The 20,353-nt window shown below is 37.3% G+C and overlaps 1 protein-coding gene across 5 annotated transcripts in view; it reads left to right on the plus strand.

Moving 5' to 3' along the window:
* Positions 1-20,353, plus strand: part of OSBPL8 (oxysterol binding protein like 8) — a 97,294-nt gene that overhangs the window by 57,490 nt on the left and 19,451 nt on the right. For all 5 annotated transcript variants that reach the window (XM_042468575.1, XM_042468580.1, XM_042468579.1 and 2 more), the window contains 6 exons: positions 3,721-3,805; positions 7,878-8,046; positions 12,174-12,399; positions 14,332-14,516; positions 16,225-16,306; positions 17,866-17,964. In XM_042468575.1, the coding sequence (XP_042324509.1) occupies positions 3,721-3,805; positions 7,878-8,046; positions 12,174-12,399; positions 14,332-14,516; positions 16,225-16,306; positions 17,866-17,964 (846 nt within the window). The remainder of the gene's footprint in view (positions 1-3,720; positions 3,806-7,877; positions 8,047-12,173; positions 12,400-14,331; positions 14,517-16,224; positions 16,307-17,865; positions 17,965-20,353) is intronic.

Below are 20,353 nucleotides of genomic sequence, written 5' to 3' on the forward strand. Positions count from 1 at the left end.
TAATAATAATAATAATAATAATAATAATAATAATAATAATAATAATAATATTTATATAACGCCTTTCCAAAGTACAGCTTTGAGGCATTGAAAGGGGCAAAACTGATCTCATGTGGGAGTCTGTTGAAACAAATGAAACTTGCAGAAAGAAAGCTATTGTGCTTAAACATAAAGCATTTGTTAACATAACCTCATTGCTTCAGCAGGTGTGAAAATGCCTCCACTATCAGCTTTTTAGCATAAAAATGGAACATTTTGCCCATATATGTATAGGGTACCCAACTTGCATGGTGTACCAAACATGCATCATGTATCAAAGAAGAATATAGGATGATAATTTGTACACAATATTAAAACTGTAGTTTCAAGAGATGCAACACAAAGTAACTCTATGGTTACACACTGTAACACAATACTCAAAGGAATTAATTTGAAAGTCTTTTTGAGACATGCCCCATAAAGATTTTGAGACTATTGAGATATCTTTAAAAGATGTTATACAGTGCGCCCTCCCCTTACGCGGGGATCCATTTTGGATCCCTCCTCGTAGGGATTTCCACGTGTGCTGGAGCCCCATTGAAAGTAATGGGGCTTGCACCCGCAGCGTATAACAGCATAGTAGCACGTACGCGCCACAGGAACACGCCCCATTAATTCTTCAGGGGGCACGATAAGCTCTTCCAGCGTAAAACGCGGGCGCGCTATAATATGAAAGTCTTTAACTTTAAAATACTCTTTTGAAAATTGAAATAAATAAAATTGTGTATTTATTTTAAAACAATGCTGTGTTCAGAACACTTTAACTCTTATTATGGTGTTTGTTTTTATTGCAATACAATGTTTGCAGGAGGAAAGAAGAGATATACAAAATTGTTTTTCTTTGCTTTTTTTTAAAAAGTGAATTTGTGATAGGTTCTACATGAAATAGAGATAAAAGGTTTTGATACTGATATAACCTCTAAGCCTGTTTTCGTAATCACAGTGCCTGAAGACTTTTCCTGTTAAAATTAATACTGTCAATACTTTCCTTGATGGAATTCTATTACACAATATGTATATCTTTCAAAGTTAGTGTGCATTCCTTGAATTCCATCATATTATGTCAAAAAAGTTTTCAGAAATATTATAGCGGCAAAATAGTAATGCCTTCTAAATTATTTTTGGAAACATTTTTAGAAAATCCTTATTACCTTCATACACCAGCATTAGTCTTACCTAGAATAGATCAACTGAACTTAATAAGACTTATCACAAATAACTGTAGGCTGTTATCCCATTCAGTACTAACAGGATTGTAAGCTAGACTGCTGGCAATTCACATTTACAGTTGTTAACAATGGAACATAACCCCCCAAAACACACCTTTTCAGTCTGGCAACATCAGACACTACAGACTGAGATGTTAGGAAATGTTTGCAGCATTCTTCCAGCTGTGTGCTGCAGTGAGATTAGGTAACCAGACAAAACCCTCAGGTCCTGATGCAACTGCTTGGCGCAATGTGTACCATGTCTGGAGAGAAGTGCAGATATCATTTCCCAGTGCAGTAATCTTCAGCATCTCGGAACTCCTTTAGTTGGGGTGCTGTCAGGCGCTGAAGGCACATAATTGTGACAGTGGAGCTCTGTCATTGTAGCTGTGTCTAAAGTTGCAGGATCTCAGCCATTATTTTTAGTAGAACTACACTGGGTAGGAGTAATGTTGGATTTAGTCCTTGCAAAATAGTCTTGGCATTGTGCCAAAACACTAATAGAGTCCACAAAGGCCCGAAAGGAGATAAAATAGGACATAAATATTAACATATTCCGAAACAATACCCTAACATTGCCAAATGAAATCCAATATTGCAGACGCACTCTACCACTAGCATGATGGATCATACAACTGCCTTGTATCCCTGCACAAAATCCAAAAACTTTCTCCAGGGGACTTGAAATTGCAAGAGAATGGACAGGGCTACAGATTTTGAGTTTGCATTGCAGGCGACATGGGATGATGGCCTGCTTCCTGTTCCACTAATGGAAGTATTTCCATTAAGCCATTGTATTGGATACTGTGTGTCCAGTTCAGGTAGCTTGAGTACCATATACCCCAAGTGGCATCACTATGGGGGTGCGGGAGGGTGACACCGCTGCTCCTCAAACACCTTTTTTTGTGTGTGGCAGAAATGGGCTGTGGCATTCATCTACTTCCTTTTAAAATGCTTTAAGAGATGATGGGAGTGGGGTGAAGCTCTCTGGGAGGAGAAAGGAGAGGCCCCAGATTTTTTTAAAATTCAAATTTCAACATTTTATTTTATTTTTAAAAATATATTTTTTTAAAAATTTAAATTTTCTTTAAAACATCACATTTTAACCAACTCTTCACTATGCATATATAAATACATTTAGGTAATGCCTGTGATACTGTAATTTGAAGGTATAATTTTAAAGTTGCTAGTTGTTTATGTCACAACTTTTAGCATTACACTCAGTGGTAGGTGAGAATTACATTTATAAGGAACATTAGTGCAAAAAAGCATTACTAAGGATTCTGTATGGTGTAAAATGGTGTCAGTTCCCACACTGGGTGACACCAACCCTAGGGACGCCACTGTATACCCCTTCTAGAAAATAAGCTCCACTGAATGCAATTGATGTTTTTTTCTTTCACGCCGTTAGTAAACTTCATCTGTGCCACTGTTAACGAGTACTTCCCTTCCCCCTGTTGCATTGCATTGCCTTTACCCAGCTGTCTCCAACCTGTATCCTCTAATTGTTTTCAGCTACAGACCTGTTGTCCTCAGCTACACTCGACTTCTACCATGCTTTTCTAGTGATGATAGGGTTTGTTGTCCAGCACATCTGGTGGACATTAGATTGGAGAAGGTTGAGTTAACACTTACAGTAAAATTCAGCATGATTTCAATAAAGCAAAACCTCTAATGTACAGCTGACATTTATAACTGTCACTGCAGAAAATTGCTGTTCACAAAAGTAGTATTAGTCCCCTTTCATTGTGTCTAACTTAAAAAGTAAAATGAGGTTTTTGCATCACATAGGACTGGCTTATTGTGTACTCTATGATGAATTGTCCATCAGGGTCTAGTTTCAGATCTACTTCACGATGAATCTAGCATAACTGAATCCTGCAAAGAGGTGCTGTATGTTTTCTACCATGCATTTTGTTGTGTCCTATTCCTAGGTACCTGGCTTTACACACTAGAAATTCCTGGAAATGGGGCTTGTTCCAACTCTCCAAACTAGTTTGCGTTGACTTTGCTGCAGCTTAACTGTTTCCCAATTTCTTGAAGATTACTGCATGGAACTAGCTTACAGTTATTGGCTTCTTCTCTAGTGGCTTCTTGTTCTACTTATATTAATTTTTGCTGCCATCTCTTACTTGTTTTCCACATCAACATAAATGAGCAGTCAATTAATGTTACCAAGATCATTAGTTATTATGAATTATGTTATTTTCAGATATTTTGCAAATACAGTTCTTTTGTATATGTGGGACCACTCTTTAAAGGGGGTTGATGTATGGATTCAGATATGAGATGTAGTATTGAAATTAGCCTAGAAAAAGATTCTAGTGAAATAAACCAATTGTTCCCAGTGAATTCTTTTCATTAGTTATTGCTGACTTACAGAGCATCTGATTGCTCTTTTATAAAAAAAAATACATTAAACATTCATGCACTGAAATGAATATAAAACTATATCTATTGTTTGTGTTTTCAGGGCCCTAAAGGGGAAGCTGTTGGCTCTATAACACAGCCATTACCTAGCAGTTATTTGATCATCCGAGCAGCTTCAGAATCAGATGGTAACTAATATTTTTTCTTTTGAGATCAGTTTATTACTTTTCTTGATGTAAGAGTATATGAAGCACATGATACTAAGAAATGAAAATTAAGAGCCGAATTATATATATGTAAGTGTGGACATTATATTTTACCAAATGCTATATTGTGAATCCCAGGTGGGGAAAATTTGCTATGTGGGGTACCTGCAGCTCTCAACTCCTGTTCTGTGGCATCCCAGAGTTGTGCACTCCAAAAAAATATAGAGGGGGGAAACTGTCCCTCCTCTACCCAAATAAAAATAAGGGCAAGCCATGCCTTCAGGATTGGTGGATTAGTTGGAACCACACACACATTTCCCAAATGGCAGAAGTTGTAACTGGAAGTGACTTCCAGTTGATTTTGATATCCAAAAAAATGAGATGCTATAAGGACGTAGCATCATGAGGACCTATCATAGGTGCAAAAATTGATCCCTGCCATATTTACCCAGCACTCCTCTAGATCAAATGAGGAAGCGGGGGGGGGGATCCTTTGTGGGATGTCAAGCTTGAATTCCTTTAGCCAAGAATAAGCACTACAAATACCACTGTGATTAAGAAATTTCAGGAAATAGGTTTATGGTCTACAGTCCAGATTATATGCCCTCAGTGATTTTTTTTTCAGATTGTCATCAGTATAACAAATATGAATTACTTTTTATGGGAAAGACAATGAGATACTGGTAAATTTTCCCCCATAACAAATTGAGCAAAGGAAAACTTTGCATGAGTTTGGTCCAGGCCTCGGAGGTAGAGAGGAACTGCTGGACCTCTTACCCTTTCCCTCCACCACTCCCTTCTCCTTTTGTGTCATGTCTTTTTAGATTGTAAGCCTGAGGGCAGGGAACCGTCTAAGTAAAAAGATTGTATGTACAGCGCTGTGTAAATTTACAGTGCTTCATAAATAAAGGTTATTATTATTACAGTGGTACCTCGGGATACGAAATACCCAGGTTACGAAATTTTCGGGATACGAAAAAATCCCATAGGGAATCATTGTTCCGGGTTACGAATGTTTTTTCGGGTTACGAAAAAACTTTTGGTGCTTTTTTCGGCTTTTTCGCACGGAATCGCGGCTTTTCCCCATTAGCGCCTATGGCAATTCGGCTTACGAAGGCTTTTCGGGTTACGAAAGCGGCCGCGTTACGAATTAATTTCGTAACCCGAGGCACCACTGTATTAATAATAATAATATAATAATAATAAAAATGAGATGCTGATGAAAGAATACAGCTATATTTTCAGTTACTTTCATAGAACAGTGATCCTAGTGAATTGCTAAATTGTTATTTAAACTCACTCTGGATTCTAAAAGAACAAACAAACAAAAAACCAACAAAATCAGAGAGAAAATAGTGGAAAAAGTACAAAAGTTGGTGTTGTGAAAGTGGCAAAATTTACCATGTATACTTGACTATAAGTCAGTCTATCTATAAGTCGGGAGCAGGTTTGGGAGCCAAAATTAAGAATTTTGATATAACCTGTGGATAAGTCGAGGGTAAAATTTAGGGGTGTGTAATAAAGGATGTAAAGAATGAAGCAATGGAAAATGATGGCAAAGAACTTACAAAATTCCAGGAGGCATAACTGTTTGTGCTCACCCCAAAGCCTGGCTGGATGAGAAAGTAGAGGGGGTCAGTGCTTACACTCTTGTCTTTCACCTGCTTCCTTTTTAAATAAGAGCTTAAGTACAGTACCTACATTGACCTGTGGATAAGTCAACTCAGGTTTTTGCGTCTGTTTTTTTACTAAAATTTCTAGACTTATACATGAGTATATACAGTAACTAATTAATAAGTTATAGTAATAGAAACAGCATTTTTTTAACAGTACAAGATGCTGGAGATGCTGTCTAGATGGTCAGAGATCTCAGTTCACCTACCACCATGGGAAAAAATCCATCACTTTTCCAGATGTATTGTATGCAGATACATACAGACACACAGAAACAATTTACTTAGGAAGTATTCCTTGGTTTTTATGGCACATGATGCAAACAAAGTAAACATTTTATTTCAGAAATACGATTTTTACCAATAAACAAATATAGATCCACTTAAGTTGTAACTGTCACAAGTATGGTTGGTGGGGATGCGAGAGAGGGTCTTCTAGGTGGCTGCCCCTAGACTCTGGAACTTCCTTCCCAGGGAGACCAAGATGGCCCCCTCCCTGCTATTCTTCCATCATCAGGCAAAGAACTTTTTTATTCCAACAAGTTTTTAAAGTAGAAAGTTTTCAAAAACTGCACTGTTTTAGACAGAATTGTTTTGAAGGCTTTTAATCTTTTTAATGGTGTTTTATCTTTGTACTTTTAAATCATTTTGAGAGTTTAATCCTATTTTAATATTAATCTTTTTGGATGTTTTTAGTTGTATTTTTTTTATGTTGTAACCTGCCCTGAGTCCCAGTTTTGGGAGAAAGGTGGCATATAAATTATAATAATACTAATAATTGTATGGTCAAGGAACTTTAAGATTTTTTGTTTATAATCTAGATGCAGCTTTAGCTGTTATATATATAATGGTTACATTTACAGCCCATTCTTCTTTCAGGGAGTTTGGAGCACTTAACATAGGCTCCCAGATATTGACTAGGCAGCAATCTATATAATTCTGATACTCTATAGCATCATCAATCATGTTGCATCATGGTTTTCCAATATTAAAATATTCACAAAAATGAGATGCTATAAGGAGGTAGTGTCCTGAGACAAGTCTCTGAGGAAAAATCAGAAGCATATACAGAAGCTTCAGGCAGCCTTTTGGAACCTGGCACTTAAATACTGTACTAAAATAGCAATTTTAGGCCCGTTACACACGGGCTAAAAAGTATGCGCGGAGCACGTACTAGGGTTAAGGCGGGGCGGTGCTTCCGCACCGCCCTAACCCTAGTGTGCGCTGTGCACACACAAAATAGCAGCGGCCATTCCACACGTCCGCCGTCATCAATACGTCACAGCTGCGCCGCCTCCAAACGAGGCGGCGCAGTTGTGACATATTGGGGGCGCGGCAGGGCGCCTAGGGCGCCCTTTCCGCGACCCCAGAAGGAGCTCCGTTTCAGAGCACATTCCTGGTTTGGTCCGCTGGGCACAGCATTCAGACGGCTGCGCCCAGCGGACCAAAGGAGAAAGGGGCCAAACGGCCCCTTTTTCCTTCTCCCTGCCGCCGCGGGGTGTCCTTGGGGCTTGAAGCCCCAAGGACACCCCTTTCCAGGCTGCGGGGAAGGGGCCTTTTGCCGCTTCCCCACAGCCCAGAAAGCGGCGGATCGGGGCTTCAGCGGCTGCCGCTCTGGCCACTGAGGCCCTGATCTGGCAGGGAAAGGTGCGCCTACAGGCCGCCCCTAAGGGGCGGTCTGTAACACACCAAAGTTTCCTACATGACCTGAACAGATCATTCTTTCAAGTCTTAACTACTAGACATTGGGTTGGATCCAGATTTAGTCATGAGTATGCCTATTGAAATTGATGGGGCTACCTTTTCTCATTGGTGTCATTGTAAGCATAAAGTCTAGATCCAAATAAATGATACGTAGATAGGTTTTGCTTGAATTTTTTAACTAAGAAAAAGAACAAACTACTGAGAGTGAGCCTTCAAATATTAGTTATGATGTACACCAGTGTCTTTCTTTAAGAAGACACCTACTCGTTTAATCCAAATATATATATCTATTTAGAATTGGTATTGTGGGAAATCAGATGCTAGAGATGCACTCCCAAGCATAGTTGAACGGAAATTCATCCAGAGTTAAATGGGACCTTTGAGTAAAGAAGGTCAGGGTATAAAGAGACATATTACAATAATAATAACTTTATTACAGCCATTTGGCCAGCAGAAAAGAGACATATTGAAATAGGTTTCTATAAACATGAATCACCTTTCTGTATTTGAGATGCGGTATCTAAAATCCTAGTTCTGTGGTTCAAATCTGCAAACATCTGAATTGGAGACCTTTTAAGATTTTCCATTTGTAAGATTACTGAATTGGAGACCTTTTAAGATTTTCCATTTGTAAGATTACTAATATGAGGTATACAACTACTTGTATTTATTTTTAGGTAGATGTTGGATGGATGCCTTGGAACTGGCTTTGAAATGCTCGAGTTTGCTCAAGCGTACAATGATCAGAGAAGGTAAAGAGCATGAACTCAACTTAACAGATGGTGCACATGTGTCTTTCTATGGCCTGCTGCGTGCAAGCAACGTGCATAGTAGTGAAAGCTTTCCGTAAGTCAGCTAAATGTTTTAAGTTTTATTATATGAGAAAATCCCACTCATAATCTCTATAGAATAATTTTAGCACTTCATTTGAATTGTTTTCAAGGAAAGATGCTTTTGTCCTTGGCTAATTTATGGTGGAGGGAGGTGGCAGTCACATATAATTCAAAGTACCTGCAGTGGCCACCACCCTAGCCAGCAACCTTCCTTTCCCCAGAAAGCTCAAGAAGCGATCCAAAGGTATTCTGAGGAAGATGACAAAAGACAGGATCCTTTGCTGGTGGTAATAGTTTACAGCATCTCTGACCATATTTGAAGCTAAAGGGAAGAGAGCAGAGCAACCAGAATGAAAAAGTGGAGAAGTAGTTAAAAGACCAGGAGTTTGCTGCTGTTGTGTTGTGGGTTGCTTCAGAGTTTTTACCCATGTAGCCACTGTGTCCTGCTGTTTTAAGCTTCTTATATGTCTGCTGCATTTTTTCCAAAGGAAGCCAAAGAAACACTGAAAAGTGGTCATATAGTAAAAGCAACTAATTGCTCAAGCTTAGTTTATTCCTCCATTATTTTTCTTTAGAACTTTCTGCTGCATCCTGTGATGGGAGATGTATCATAGACTCATAGAATTGGAAGAGGTCTCAAGGACCATCCAGTCCAACCCCCTGCCATGCAGGAAGTCACAATGGAAGCATCCCTAACAGATGGCCATCCAGCCTCTGTTTCAAAACTCCAAAGGAGGAGACTCCACCACACTCTGAGGGTACAGCTTTCACTGTCAGAAAGTTCCTCCTAATGTTTAGGTGGAATCTTTTTTCCTGTAGCTTGTATCCATTATTCCGGATCCTATTCTCTGGAGCAGCAGAAACCAAGCTTGCTCCACCCTCAATGTGACATCTCTTCAAATCTTTAAACTGGGCTATCATATTACCTCTCAAACATTTCTTCTCCAGGCTAAACATCCCCAGCACCCTAAGTTGTTGCTCATAGGCCATGGTTTCCAGACCCTTCACCATTTTAGTTGCCCTCCTTTGGGCATGCTCCAAATTTTAATTGTGGTGCCTAGAATTGGACACAGTATTCCAGGTGAGACCTTACCAAATCAGAATACAGTGGCACTATTACGTCCCTTGATCTAGACACTATACTTCTATTGAAGCAGTGTAAAATCGCATTGGCTTTTTGAGCTGCCACATTGCACTGTTGACTCACGTTCAGCTTGTGGTCTAATAGGATTCCTAGATCCCTTTCACATGTAGTCTTGTTAAGCCAGGTGTGCCCCATCCTATATTTGTGCATTTCATTTTTCTGTCTTAAGTGCAGTACCTTACAATCTTCATGTTGAAATTCATTTTGTTAACTTTAATTAAGATCATTTTGAATTTTGATGCTGTCCTCTGGGGTATTAGCTAATCCTCCTAATTTGGTGTCATCTGCAAATTTGATGAGCATACATTGATGAGTTGAAAGTGGTAGGCATAGTGGGGAGCCGTCTGCTACTACTCTTTTCTGGACAGGGTGCTGTGATGGGTGCTAATACAACTCCAGACAACCCCTATAGAAGATTGGGTGTCTAAATTAATTGCATTCAGAGCTTGGATGTAGTTTTAGCCCTGAGTTTGTTTTTGGTATCTTGATGAATGACTTAACACTGAAAGAAAGGGGAGTACTGTACAATCCTGTTACTTCTCCCAGAAGCTTTTGATACTATCAGCTATAGTATCATTCTGGATAGGCAGTCTGGAATGGAAGTTGGAACATTATGTTGCCTAATGTTGTTGTGAGGGAATACTACTCCATTACTTGGTATTTCAGATCCTGGGTATCAGAGGTTGCTAATTGTTTCCCCAAATTAATTTAACATAGACATGAAACTGCTGAGCTGACATCACTGATAGTTTGAGAGAATGGCCATGGATATCCAGATGGTACCCCACTTTTTTCCCCTTTTTACTGAGGCAGTGTTTGCCTGTAATGATGTATTGGATTAAGACAAAAAAGGTGAAGCTCAGTACAAATATGACACAGGTACAATGAGTGTTTAATCTCACCAAAGGAGTGGTATTCATCTTGTGCTAAGAAGAGTTGTACTTGCCTGGTGAAAACATGTTTGTTTGTTTATTTATTTATGGTATTTATATTCTGCCCTTCAACCCTAAAGGCTCTCAGAGCGGCTTACAATTATTATTATTTTTAATTAGACGGTTTCCTACCTTCAGACTTACAATCTAAAAGTTTATCACTATGGATGCTCCTTAATCCATATTTGACTCAGGAAATGCAGATGGTTTCCTTTTCACAGACTGCCTTTTACCAACTAGTTTGTTTAGTCCCATTGTAACACTGCGTGGCCAGATAGAGTATGGCCTCAATTATCCATGTTCTGTTTAAGCTCCAGATTAACTACAGTAATGCTAGATATGGCATGAGACAATGCCATGAGACAAGCCATTCTGGATCAGGTCAAAATCTTTCATGGGTCAGCATCCTATTTACTATAGTAGTCAAGGAGCTGCCTATAGGAAATGCAAATACAGAACATAAGAGAGATACCCTCTTTTGCTACTGTTTTCTCCAGCAGCTGGCATTGAGAAGCATGCTTATATGGCTATCGGTAGCAATTGAGAGCTTAATTTTCTATGAATTTGTCTAATATCTTTCAAAAATCATCAGAAGTTCACCTTTTTGTATGGAAATTAATTCCTAGCTATGCAATCTGTGAATAAGTATTTTTTTCTGTGTGATTGGAATCTCTCATGTTTTTGGTTTACTAGCTGGCCAAAAATTATACTGTTACAAGAAAGCAGTATAAAGTCCCCCCCTTTCCCTCCTCCTACTTTCTAAACTTAAGAAGGTACAAGTATTGTTGGCTTTCTCCATAGGGGAACTGCTTCAGCTCCCCAGTTGTTTGGAAAGTGTTTGGAAGGTACTGTTTTGGCCTTTAAAAGACCTTTATGGTATGGGTTAAGACCAAAAGACTTGAAGGGCCACTGGGATCCTTGTATAACTGCCTATATATATATATATGAATGAGCTTCACTGGAGGACCCACTGTGGAGATTCTTACAGTGAGGCTGGCCACTAATGAAGAATCTTCTTAATGCTGGTGCCCCACTTACAGAATGTTCTCCCCAGACTGATTTACCTTGGGGATGCCAGACATTTTTATGCAGTAGGCAAATTCCATTTAATTCTCTTGAGCTTTTTATAAATAATTTTAATATAGCTTATTGTATATGCTGCCTTAAAAATGTATTTTAGTTTTTGGTAATTACATGTTTTATTCTTCTGTTCATATTTATTTTGGCAGCAAGTTATGAGGGTTGTGAGTAAAAGCTTTTGAGACACACAACAGTCCCACTTAATGCCCTGTTCTGTTTCAGTACAGCTGCAGCAAATTTAGAGAGTGGTGATTGGTTGAGTTAACCATGTGTCACAATGCCAGTGATTACCAGTGACTTGAACTAATAAAAGGTCCACATTATGATTGCAGCTCTCAATTAGAAGATAAATTATCCCAATGATTTCTTTAAATGCAGTATCATGGTTATATGATTGCTTCCATATTAACTTATAATGATGTATTTTGGAAGAAATACTGTATTTTTATACTAAAATATATCCCCAATTTAACTGGCAAATTAGTGTATTCTTAATAAGATTGCTAGATATGTGTGAGTGTATATATAAAGTAAATGTATGTTAAAATATCTTAAACTATGAAAGTATGGAGGATTTCTATATGTTCATAGGAGAAGGTGAGCTCCATGAGATAAGGTATGCTACAGAACTAATGAATATTGGCTGATTTTTAAAAAAAACAAAGGTGCACCAAACAAGAGTCTGATAAATATAGACTACATTTTAGAAATTAATTTGCATAAATTAACATTTATCTGATGACCCACCCAAATTAAGCTGCTTTTCTGTCCCATTGATTGCAGATTCCTTAACTTTCCCCTTAAAATCAATGAGATAGAAAGTGCATAAATGTAACTTCATTGTGCTTGATGTTTACTGAATTGAGAGGTTCAAAAAAGCCATTAGTTCAGTACAGTTGTGTGTCCTACAGTTTATTATTTAGTAAATGACATAATGAAAGCATAGAAACACCATAATTGAAACTGCTCTATTTACCTCTCTAGACTAAATGATAGTGAAATTGAAAGGCATCACTTTAAAGATCCAGATCTCTATTCTGATAAATCAGATAGGGAAAATGATCATGATCGTGATGAATCAGATAATGATGGCCTAGGAGAAAGTGATACTGACACATCAGAACGGCAGGACGACTCATACATTGATCCTGAACCTGATCATATAAAGGAAACTACATATGTAGAAGAAGCACATGAAGAACTTGGCGAGGTAAAAAAAGTTTTTCTGCAATAGTAATAAATATATACATTCATTTTCTGCAACTGAATTTGAATATTAATGGAAAAAGTATGACACTGTAAGTTTGACCATGAGTTGCAAAATAGTTTGTCTTTTGTATGTAACTATTTTTATTGTCTATATGTCTAATTGTAAACTGTTTTGGAATCATTAATAAGTTAATTGTCAAGGTATATCTAAGTATAAGCTGTGTCTTGCTGGAACTGATTTGCTAGAAATATCTTGCCAATTAAAATTGCTAAGTCCCTGTTGAGTACCATGTAATATTAGTTGATCCAAGACATGATTTAGAACCATACTCAGATACGTAGCAGGAATATTACCAGAGTAGTGAAAAAGAAAAAAGAAAAAAAAAACAAAGTCTGAATTTACTATATATACTCTAGTATGAGTCAACCTCATGTATAAGTTGAAGGCAGGTTTTGGGGCCAAAATTATGGATTTTGATACGATTCGTGGATAAGCTAAGGGTAACATGTAGGGGAATGTGACAAATGATGCAAAGGAAGAATCAAAGGAAAACTATGCCAAAGAGCTTACAAATTTCTGGCAGGCATAACTGTTCACTGTAAAGGTTGGATGGTTGAGGAGGGAATTACAGTAAATGGTGGCTGTGTGATGTATCGGGGAGACAGCCAGGCAAGGTGGAGCTAAGAAAGTATACACATGTGAAAAGGGGTAAAAAGGCAAAGCAGTGAAAATGACTATAGTGGACCCTTCCTATATGCTGGGTTTGGTTCTAAGATCCCCTGTGGGTAACAAAATTCGTGGATGCTCAAGTCCCATTAAATATAATGACATAGCAAAATGATGTCCCTTATAAAAAATGGAAAATCAAGGTTTGATATTTGAAATTTATACTTTTTATAACATTTTCAAACTGTGGATGCTTGAATCCGTGTATAAGAAATCTGTGTATAAAAAGGGACGACTGTACATTAGTAGTGACTAAAGTCTTTCATTTTTATGTGATAACTTTGCCTAATTTTACCCAGAAAAGCTAACAAACATATAGAAATACCTTATTCCAGTGGTTCCCAGCCTGTGGATCGGGACCCCTTGGGTGGTCAAATGACTCTTTCACAGGGGTCGCCTAAGACCATCGGAAAACACATATTTCCATGTACCAATGAAAATAATTGTATGGTTGGGGGTCGCCACAGCATGAGGAGCTGTATTAAAGGGTCACGGCATTAGAAAGGTTGGGAACCACTGCCTTATTTAGATCTTTCAAAGCCTGGTACCTTTCAGCTCTCTTTTGAGAGGGGAGTGGCAAAGAGCTGCCACCACTGCCATTTTCCCATCCAGGCATTCAAAAAGGGCAGAAGCAGTTGTGATGGAGAAAATAGCAGGATCGGTGCTTCTTTTAGGGGCTCCCAGGACATACTAAACTCTGGCTTTTCAAGGTTCCTTTTTCAAGTTAAGGTCTAATACATACTTTGACCTATGGATAAATCGACCCAAGTTTTTTGGGTCAATTTTTTGAGTAAAATTTCTAGACTTATACATGAGTATATACAGTAATTGTTGAGCTGGGAATTGTCAAGTTGTTGTAGGCCATAGTGTTCAGCACTTGCCTAATAAATATCTTTCTTTTTCCAAAGTTTTCCATGTCTGATTTATTAATGTGTAAAGTGTTTCAAAACTTATTTGTTGTCCCTTGCTTAATCAGGGTCAAAGGCTCAAGGTTGTTTATTTTAAAGAAGTCTGTGTAAGGCAAGTGTGTTGAAAAAAATGGCTTCAGAGAGCTATGAAAAATCTGCTTAAATGCAATTGTTAACAAAAGACAGATTGCATGGAAAGAATTTTGGGTTACTGTGCCTCAAACCAAATATCTTTAACAAATGCATAATCTAAATCAGTATTCTGTTCTTTCTGCATTTTGCTTTGTCTTGGTTGAAGGCAGGAGAAGCTTCTCAAACAGAAATAGTTTCAGAAGAGAATAAGAGTTTGATCTGGACACTATTGAAACAAGTACGCCCGGGAATGGACCTCTCTAAAGTGGTGCTTCCTACATTTATTTTGGAAACACGTTCTTTCTTGGACAAACTCTCTGATTACTACTATCATGCAGACTTCTTATCTGAGTGAGTTTATTTTGTCTTTCTGCAATAAAAACAATCACTCTTGTGTTATTGTTTTTTATTTAGAATTAAAAGCACTATTAAAAGAAGATCAATTATTGCATTTTGAATTTGAATTAATTAATTTCTTTGTGGTCAACTAGCCATTTGAATAATAGCAATGAAGATACAATACACAAAATAAAACTATAACATATTGAAATAGTTTTGTCATCTCCAAATATAGCCACTGACAGTTACTTAGAATTTTTGCCACTTTTCTGGTAATTTGACCATTAGTTGCATCAAAAAAATCTATGATCAGATTTCCTTGGGGGTTCCTGGAAACAATTTTGGAAGAGGATGAATTATTTATTCCCTAATATCATGATGGATCTGAATTTTCTTCTGGTTTAATATAGAAAATTTAATTTTGGCCTTAAGCAGCAAAGTGATTTCTTACATGATGTCTTCGTCTCCAAGAATTCAGGAGATTACTCATATTGTGACAAACTGTATATATAATCTTGATACTGCATTTTTATTGTAATGAGCTTTTGTGGCTGTGGAAAAAAATGTTTTTGGTGGTGGGTAGATACTGTGTGGTACATGGAGGCTACTGAGCACAGTACAGATAGTGAAGCATAACCTTTTCTTTCTTTCTTTGTATTTCTTTATAACAACTAAAACAATTTTAAAAATAAGATGTAAAGCTTTGTTCCTTAACAATCTATGGAGCCATCAGAGTCTTATTTAGTATGCTTATATCCTGCTGCATATCACAAGATCTCAGGGTCATATATAGATAAAAATCAGATTAAAACAATTTGGAACAATTTAAAACAGTGAGAAATGATTAGAGTGATCTGATTATTAAAGAATAATAAAACAGTTTAAAACCTGTACATGTTTGGGCAAAGCATGGAGATTTCAAAATGTTTACAAAGCAGCAGCTGATACGGTTGTTGTTAACTTTATACCCCCCTCTCCCTAGAATTGGGAGTCAACACTGCTTAAAAGGCTGCTTGTTAAAAAAAAATCAAACACTTGGAAAGATGTATTAGTAGACAGAGGTAAGATGTTGTATGCAGTGATCACTTTTCATTGACCAAGTGAAGGTAACAAAGTAAGTTTGTAGAAAACAATGGAAAGGAACAGGAAAATAGAAGCCCAGGACTGTAAATCTCAGGCTTATCATGCATGACTTTGCAAATAGAAGTTTTATTTTGATTGTTTAATTAAGACGTTTGGCATTGTCGTAACAGCAGCATTCTTTCAGAGACCCATCTGCATAGTTAAAAAAACCTATCCCTTTCCTTCCTTGCAAGTGTTCCATTTCCTAATGTGGACTGCTCTAACATGAACAAAGTGAACATTTCTTTCATTCTTTTAGGTGTGCAAAAAGGGAAAAGAACCTCTCCCTTTAAGGGAATAGGTAAAATGCTAAAGTTCTTTTTTTACAAAAATCAAAATGTTCTTTGCAGTCACAGAGCCCAGATATGCAACTATACACAATGAACATTTGAATAGCACCAGTTACAGGAAGGCAAACTAGTTAATTTTGCTGGATGCTGGTATTTTGGGGGTTAGAGCAGAATTATGATTTCCTAGCATTTATTTCCTAACAAATCATTTGAACATGAAATAGACGTTCAAGCCTTACATGACATGACAAAGATTTCTTAATGCTATACTTAAATGTATATGACAAATCTGATGAATCTCGTTCTAGAGCTGCCCTTGAAGAGAATGCTTACAATCGTATGAAACAAGTGGTGAAATGGTATTTGTCAGGATTCTACAAAAAGCCAAAGGTAATACTTTGTACATTTTTGATACAACATTTCACTTAACTGAGTTGATTTCTGCAGTCAAATGTATCCCAGGGTAGTGGGAAAATATTTCAAATGTTTGTGTCACTATTTAAAAGATCCATGCTTCTGATATTGTTCAACCGTTGTGGGGTGTATGAAGTGTACCTCCTTGCCCAGCCATCCCAAAAGTAGTGATTTATTTTATTTTTAAATATTTATTTATTTGATTTGTAAAAAAAATTAGTATCACTTCTATTCCTGTTGGGATGGCTAAGGACATAATGGTTTTTTAGGGGCTTCTTGTTTCTCTAGATCTTTAACTAGAACTTATTTTTCCCGTGTCGTGTGAGAAAAGAATATAAAAGTTAAAAATGAATATTTAATTTATTTTCAGAAGTCAAATACTCACTTTTCCAGATGTTAGTACAAATGGTTTTAAGGGATCAGTGTACCCCACGGGAAAAACAACAGCAACTAAATTTGTAAAACATTTTTCCTTGATTAGAAACTTCCATGTAGCCCACTACTTTTTGGTACCATTCAAAGGATCAGTGTTTTCCCAGGTGTTTTAATATATTATTATTAAGCCACAGTTGTTGTTTTTATATCTTGTATTGCTTTTGTAAATCACTCTGGAACCACTTCAGGTAGTATGGAACAAATAAATAACTAAAAACTAAAAAACTAAAGCAAGTAGTTAAGTAGAACCCACTCATTGTTCTTATCAATTGGGGATGGGAATTGCCTTTCACATGCTGTTGGGTTGCTAGTTGCAGCAGTCCTAGATAGCATAGCCATTGGTGAGGAATGGTAGGAATTATAGTCCAGCAACATTTGAAGGGACACATGATTCTGCCCCTTGTTGTATCTGTTAGGTGCATTGTGGGCTGACTGACATGACCTTATTGTTTTACCAAACTAAGAAACTTTTCAGGAAAGGTATACTTTTTTTTTACACTTTGAAATGATCTCATGTTTAATATCACATTTCAGATATTTTATTTTTGCGACTTTATTGGAGTATACATGACTGCAAGACAGTGTAGTTACATTAAAACTACATTAAGGTTTATATTCACCAAAGATTATCTCTAGGTATTTTGGGTACTTCTTTATATGAAATTCAGTCTTAGCCAGAAGTGGGGAAACTTCAGGCTTTGGGGTTTTCTTGGCTGTTGACTAGAAGCCCAAGATCTACCCATCTGAGGAAAACTATTTACATTTACAAATAACTAACTGTGGGCTCTTGCCACAGTCTTTCTATCCCCAAAATAAGTTTCCAGTTAGCTCAAGCATTCTTCATTTCAACAAATTAATTTGAGGAAAGGAATTATTTTATTAGTGCTGTGAGGATCAAAATCCTTGCTGATCTTACAGCAAATCATAAAGGATCTACCAATATATCAAGATTTACTTTTCATAACACTGTGAAATAGGGCATCCTTGGTCTTTCATTGTAGAATATTTGAAATAATTTTGCATTGAAAATTTGGATTGATGATGATGATTTTCAAATTAAAATGCATTTGTATATATTTTTAAAATCTTTTTTTTTTCAGGGACTTAAAAAACCCTACAATCCTATACTTGGTGAGACTTTCCGTTGCTTATGGGTTCATCCAAAGACAAATAGCAAGACTTTTTATATTGCTGAACAGGTATTACCAACAATATAACACAAGTCTTTTTAAAAAAGAAAAGAAAACATTTCCTCAGTTTTTATGTTTACTTGCAATGTTGCCATACCAGTGGAAATGGCTAAAGAAAATCTTGCCATGATAGTATCATAATAATTTAGTATTATCAGTGTGTTATATATATTTTTCCTTTCCTGGCCTATTCTAAGATTGTTTAATACTTCCTCTTGCCATTTTGCCACATAAAAGAAATTTCTATGCATGCTTGAGTCCCATTAGAAGTAATGGGGCTCATGGTTGTGGTGGTGCGGTGGCACGTGCACGCCACAGGTGCGAGTGCCATTACTCCTTCCAGCACATGGCGCCACTTCTTCCATCGCTGAAAGCAGTGTATAAAGCATATGACACGGGCACACTGTACTTATATTAACATTATGACAGTGTATGCAAAGGTATCTTACAGTACTTTTGAGACTAACTGTGCGAAGGAAGTTGTAGCATAAGCTTTCATAGATTCAGTCTACTTCCTCAGATGCATCAACTGACGTTTGCCACCAAGACACTAACACACAGTCTCTTACAAATAAGTAAATTCTTCTCAGTCACTTACAAATAAATTTCTAAACATCACATTCCCTAAGCTGAACTTCAAAACAAAATAAGCTGAGGTAGAGAAAACTGTTTAAAGGTGCCTGGTAAATTAAGCCTTACTTGCTCACAAAGAACTTATTGAACATGTTAAAATACTACAGCTCTGATTATAACTGATGGAAATTGATTCATTATTAAAAGGAAAGGGAAAGTAATTGCTTAATTCAAAGACTGGGCTGCAAATGAGTCCGGCAGGGATAAGCAGAAGGGCCTCTTATCCATATCATACATGGCCCCCATCTTTCACATTATCTTATCAAATGGAGGACTGGGACTATACCTTTGGTTAAAGTGCCCAGTTCGGCATCATAACTCCCTTTTATGCCCACAATGGAGCACAGATCCCCTTTAATGAAATTATTTCATGCTAATTGTGGCCAAAATATCTTGCTTGCCAGTTGCATATCGTATATGGAGTTTATATACGTGGAAAACCATCTAATTAAAAATAATAGTTGTAAGCCGCTCTGATAGCCTTTAGGGCTGAAGGGCAGGATATAAATACCATAAATAAATAAATAAATAAATAAATAAATAAATAAATCTTCTGTCATCTACAACACAGATGACACCATTGTCCCACTGCGATCCAGTGGAAACAAACTAAAGGAAAATAAGGTTGACATTATATGGTGGAAAATCAGTCAAACCTGGAAGATTCATCAAACATGCTTTCTGAAAGAATTTGCAGATTCCATTACGGCACAATAGCAGGCCTGCAGTAAAAAACACAGTAAACAAAGCTTGAGCTGAGAAAAAGTAGAATTCTACACTGTTGCTTTACTTAGCTGTGTTTGCCTGTCTACAACCAACAGAGTAAACAACAAGCAGCAGCTGCCTCCAGAGTCCTTTACTGATAATTCATGAACAATGAAATTGAGGCGAAAAAGAGAAAGCAGATAAGCTTGCCTTGCCAATTCCATCAAGCATGTTATAGATCTATTACGTTTGGCCACCAAAATGAAAATCATAAGAAAAATGGAGGATAATGAAAAAAAGTCATTCTGAATGCATTTGCAAGAAACCATTTAGTGGTTTCTAGAAGATTGACATGTTTTTGTTTATTTCTACAAGGCTTATCTCACCTGGTGATTTCATTTCAAGTGTTAATATTGTTAGTTTTGAATAAATGTTTGTTGAAACCTGTTGAACTGCTCTATTTTGTGGTGTTGGGACCTATTCCTAGTTTTTTCATGTTTTTCTGCATCTGATACTGGATTTTCTGTTTAAGACAATGAGCCTTATCACACGGAGGGTTTTGCAGCTCTGTTCCAACGCAACTGCGGGTCCAACCATGTGAATTCACGCTAAAATGTGATGTATTATCTCACGTGATTGCTTTCTATGGGGGGTTGTTCCGAGGCACTTCTGATTTTGGTGAATTTGGTAACAAGCGAATTCACAAAAATTGCTTCTAAGCTCACTTTGATGTCACTCTGAATTGGTCTGATGTGGAATGCAACTTTGCTTCAGTCCTGGTACACCCAAGGACCCACATTTCCCATGATGCTGCGCTGCAATTTTGCCCCATTTGTTTCCTGTGCTCGGAAGGGTAGATTTAGATGTAGTTGACAGGGGTGAAGGGAATGAAAAGAAGAGTAGATTTAGATGTAGATGGCAGGGGTGAAGGGAATGAAAAGAAGAGTAGATTTAGATGTAGATGGCAGGGGTGAAGGGAATGAAAAGGAGGATAGATTTAGATCTAGATGGCAGGGGTGGAGGGAAAGAAAAGGAGGGTAGATTTAGATGGCAGGGGTGA

The sequence above is a fragment of the Sceloporus undulatus genome, chromosome 5 (genome assembly GCF_019175285.1).
Source record: "Sceloporus undulatus isolate JIND9_A2432 ecotype Alabama chromosome 5, SceUnd_v1.1, whole genome shotgun sequence".
In the NCBI taxonomy this organism is placed as follows: Eukaryota; Metazoa; Chordata; class Lepidosauria; order Squamata; family Phrynosomatidae; genus Sceloporus; species Sceloporus undulatus.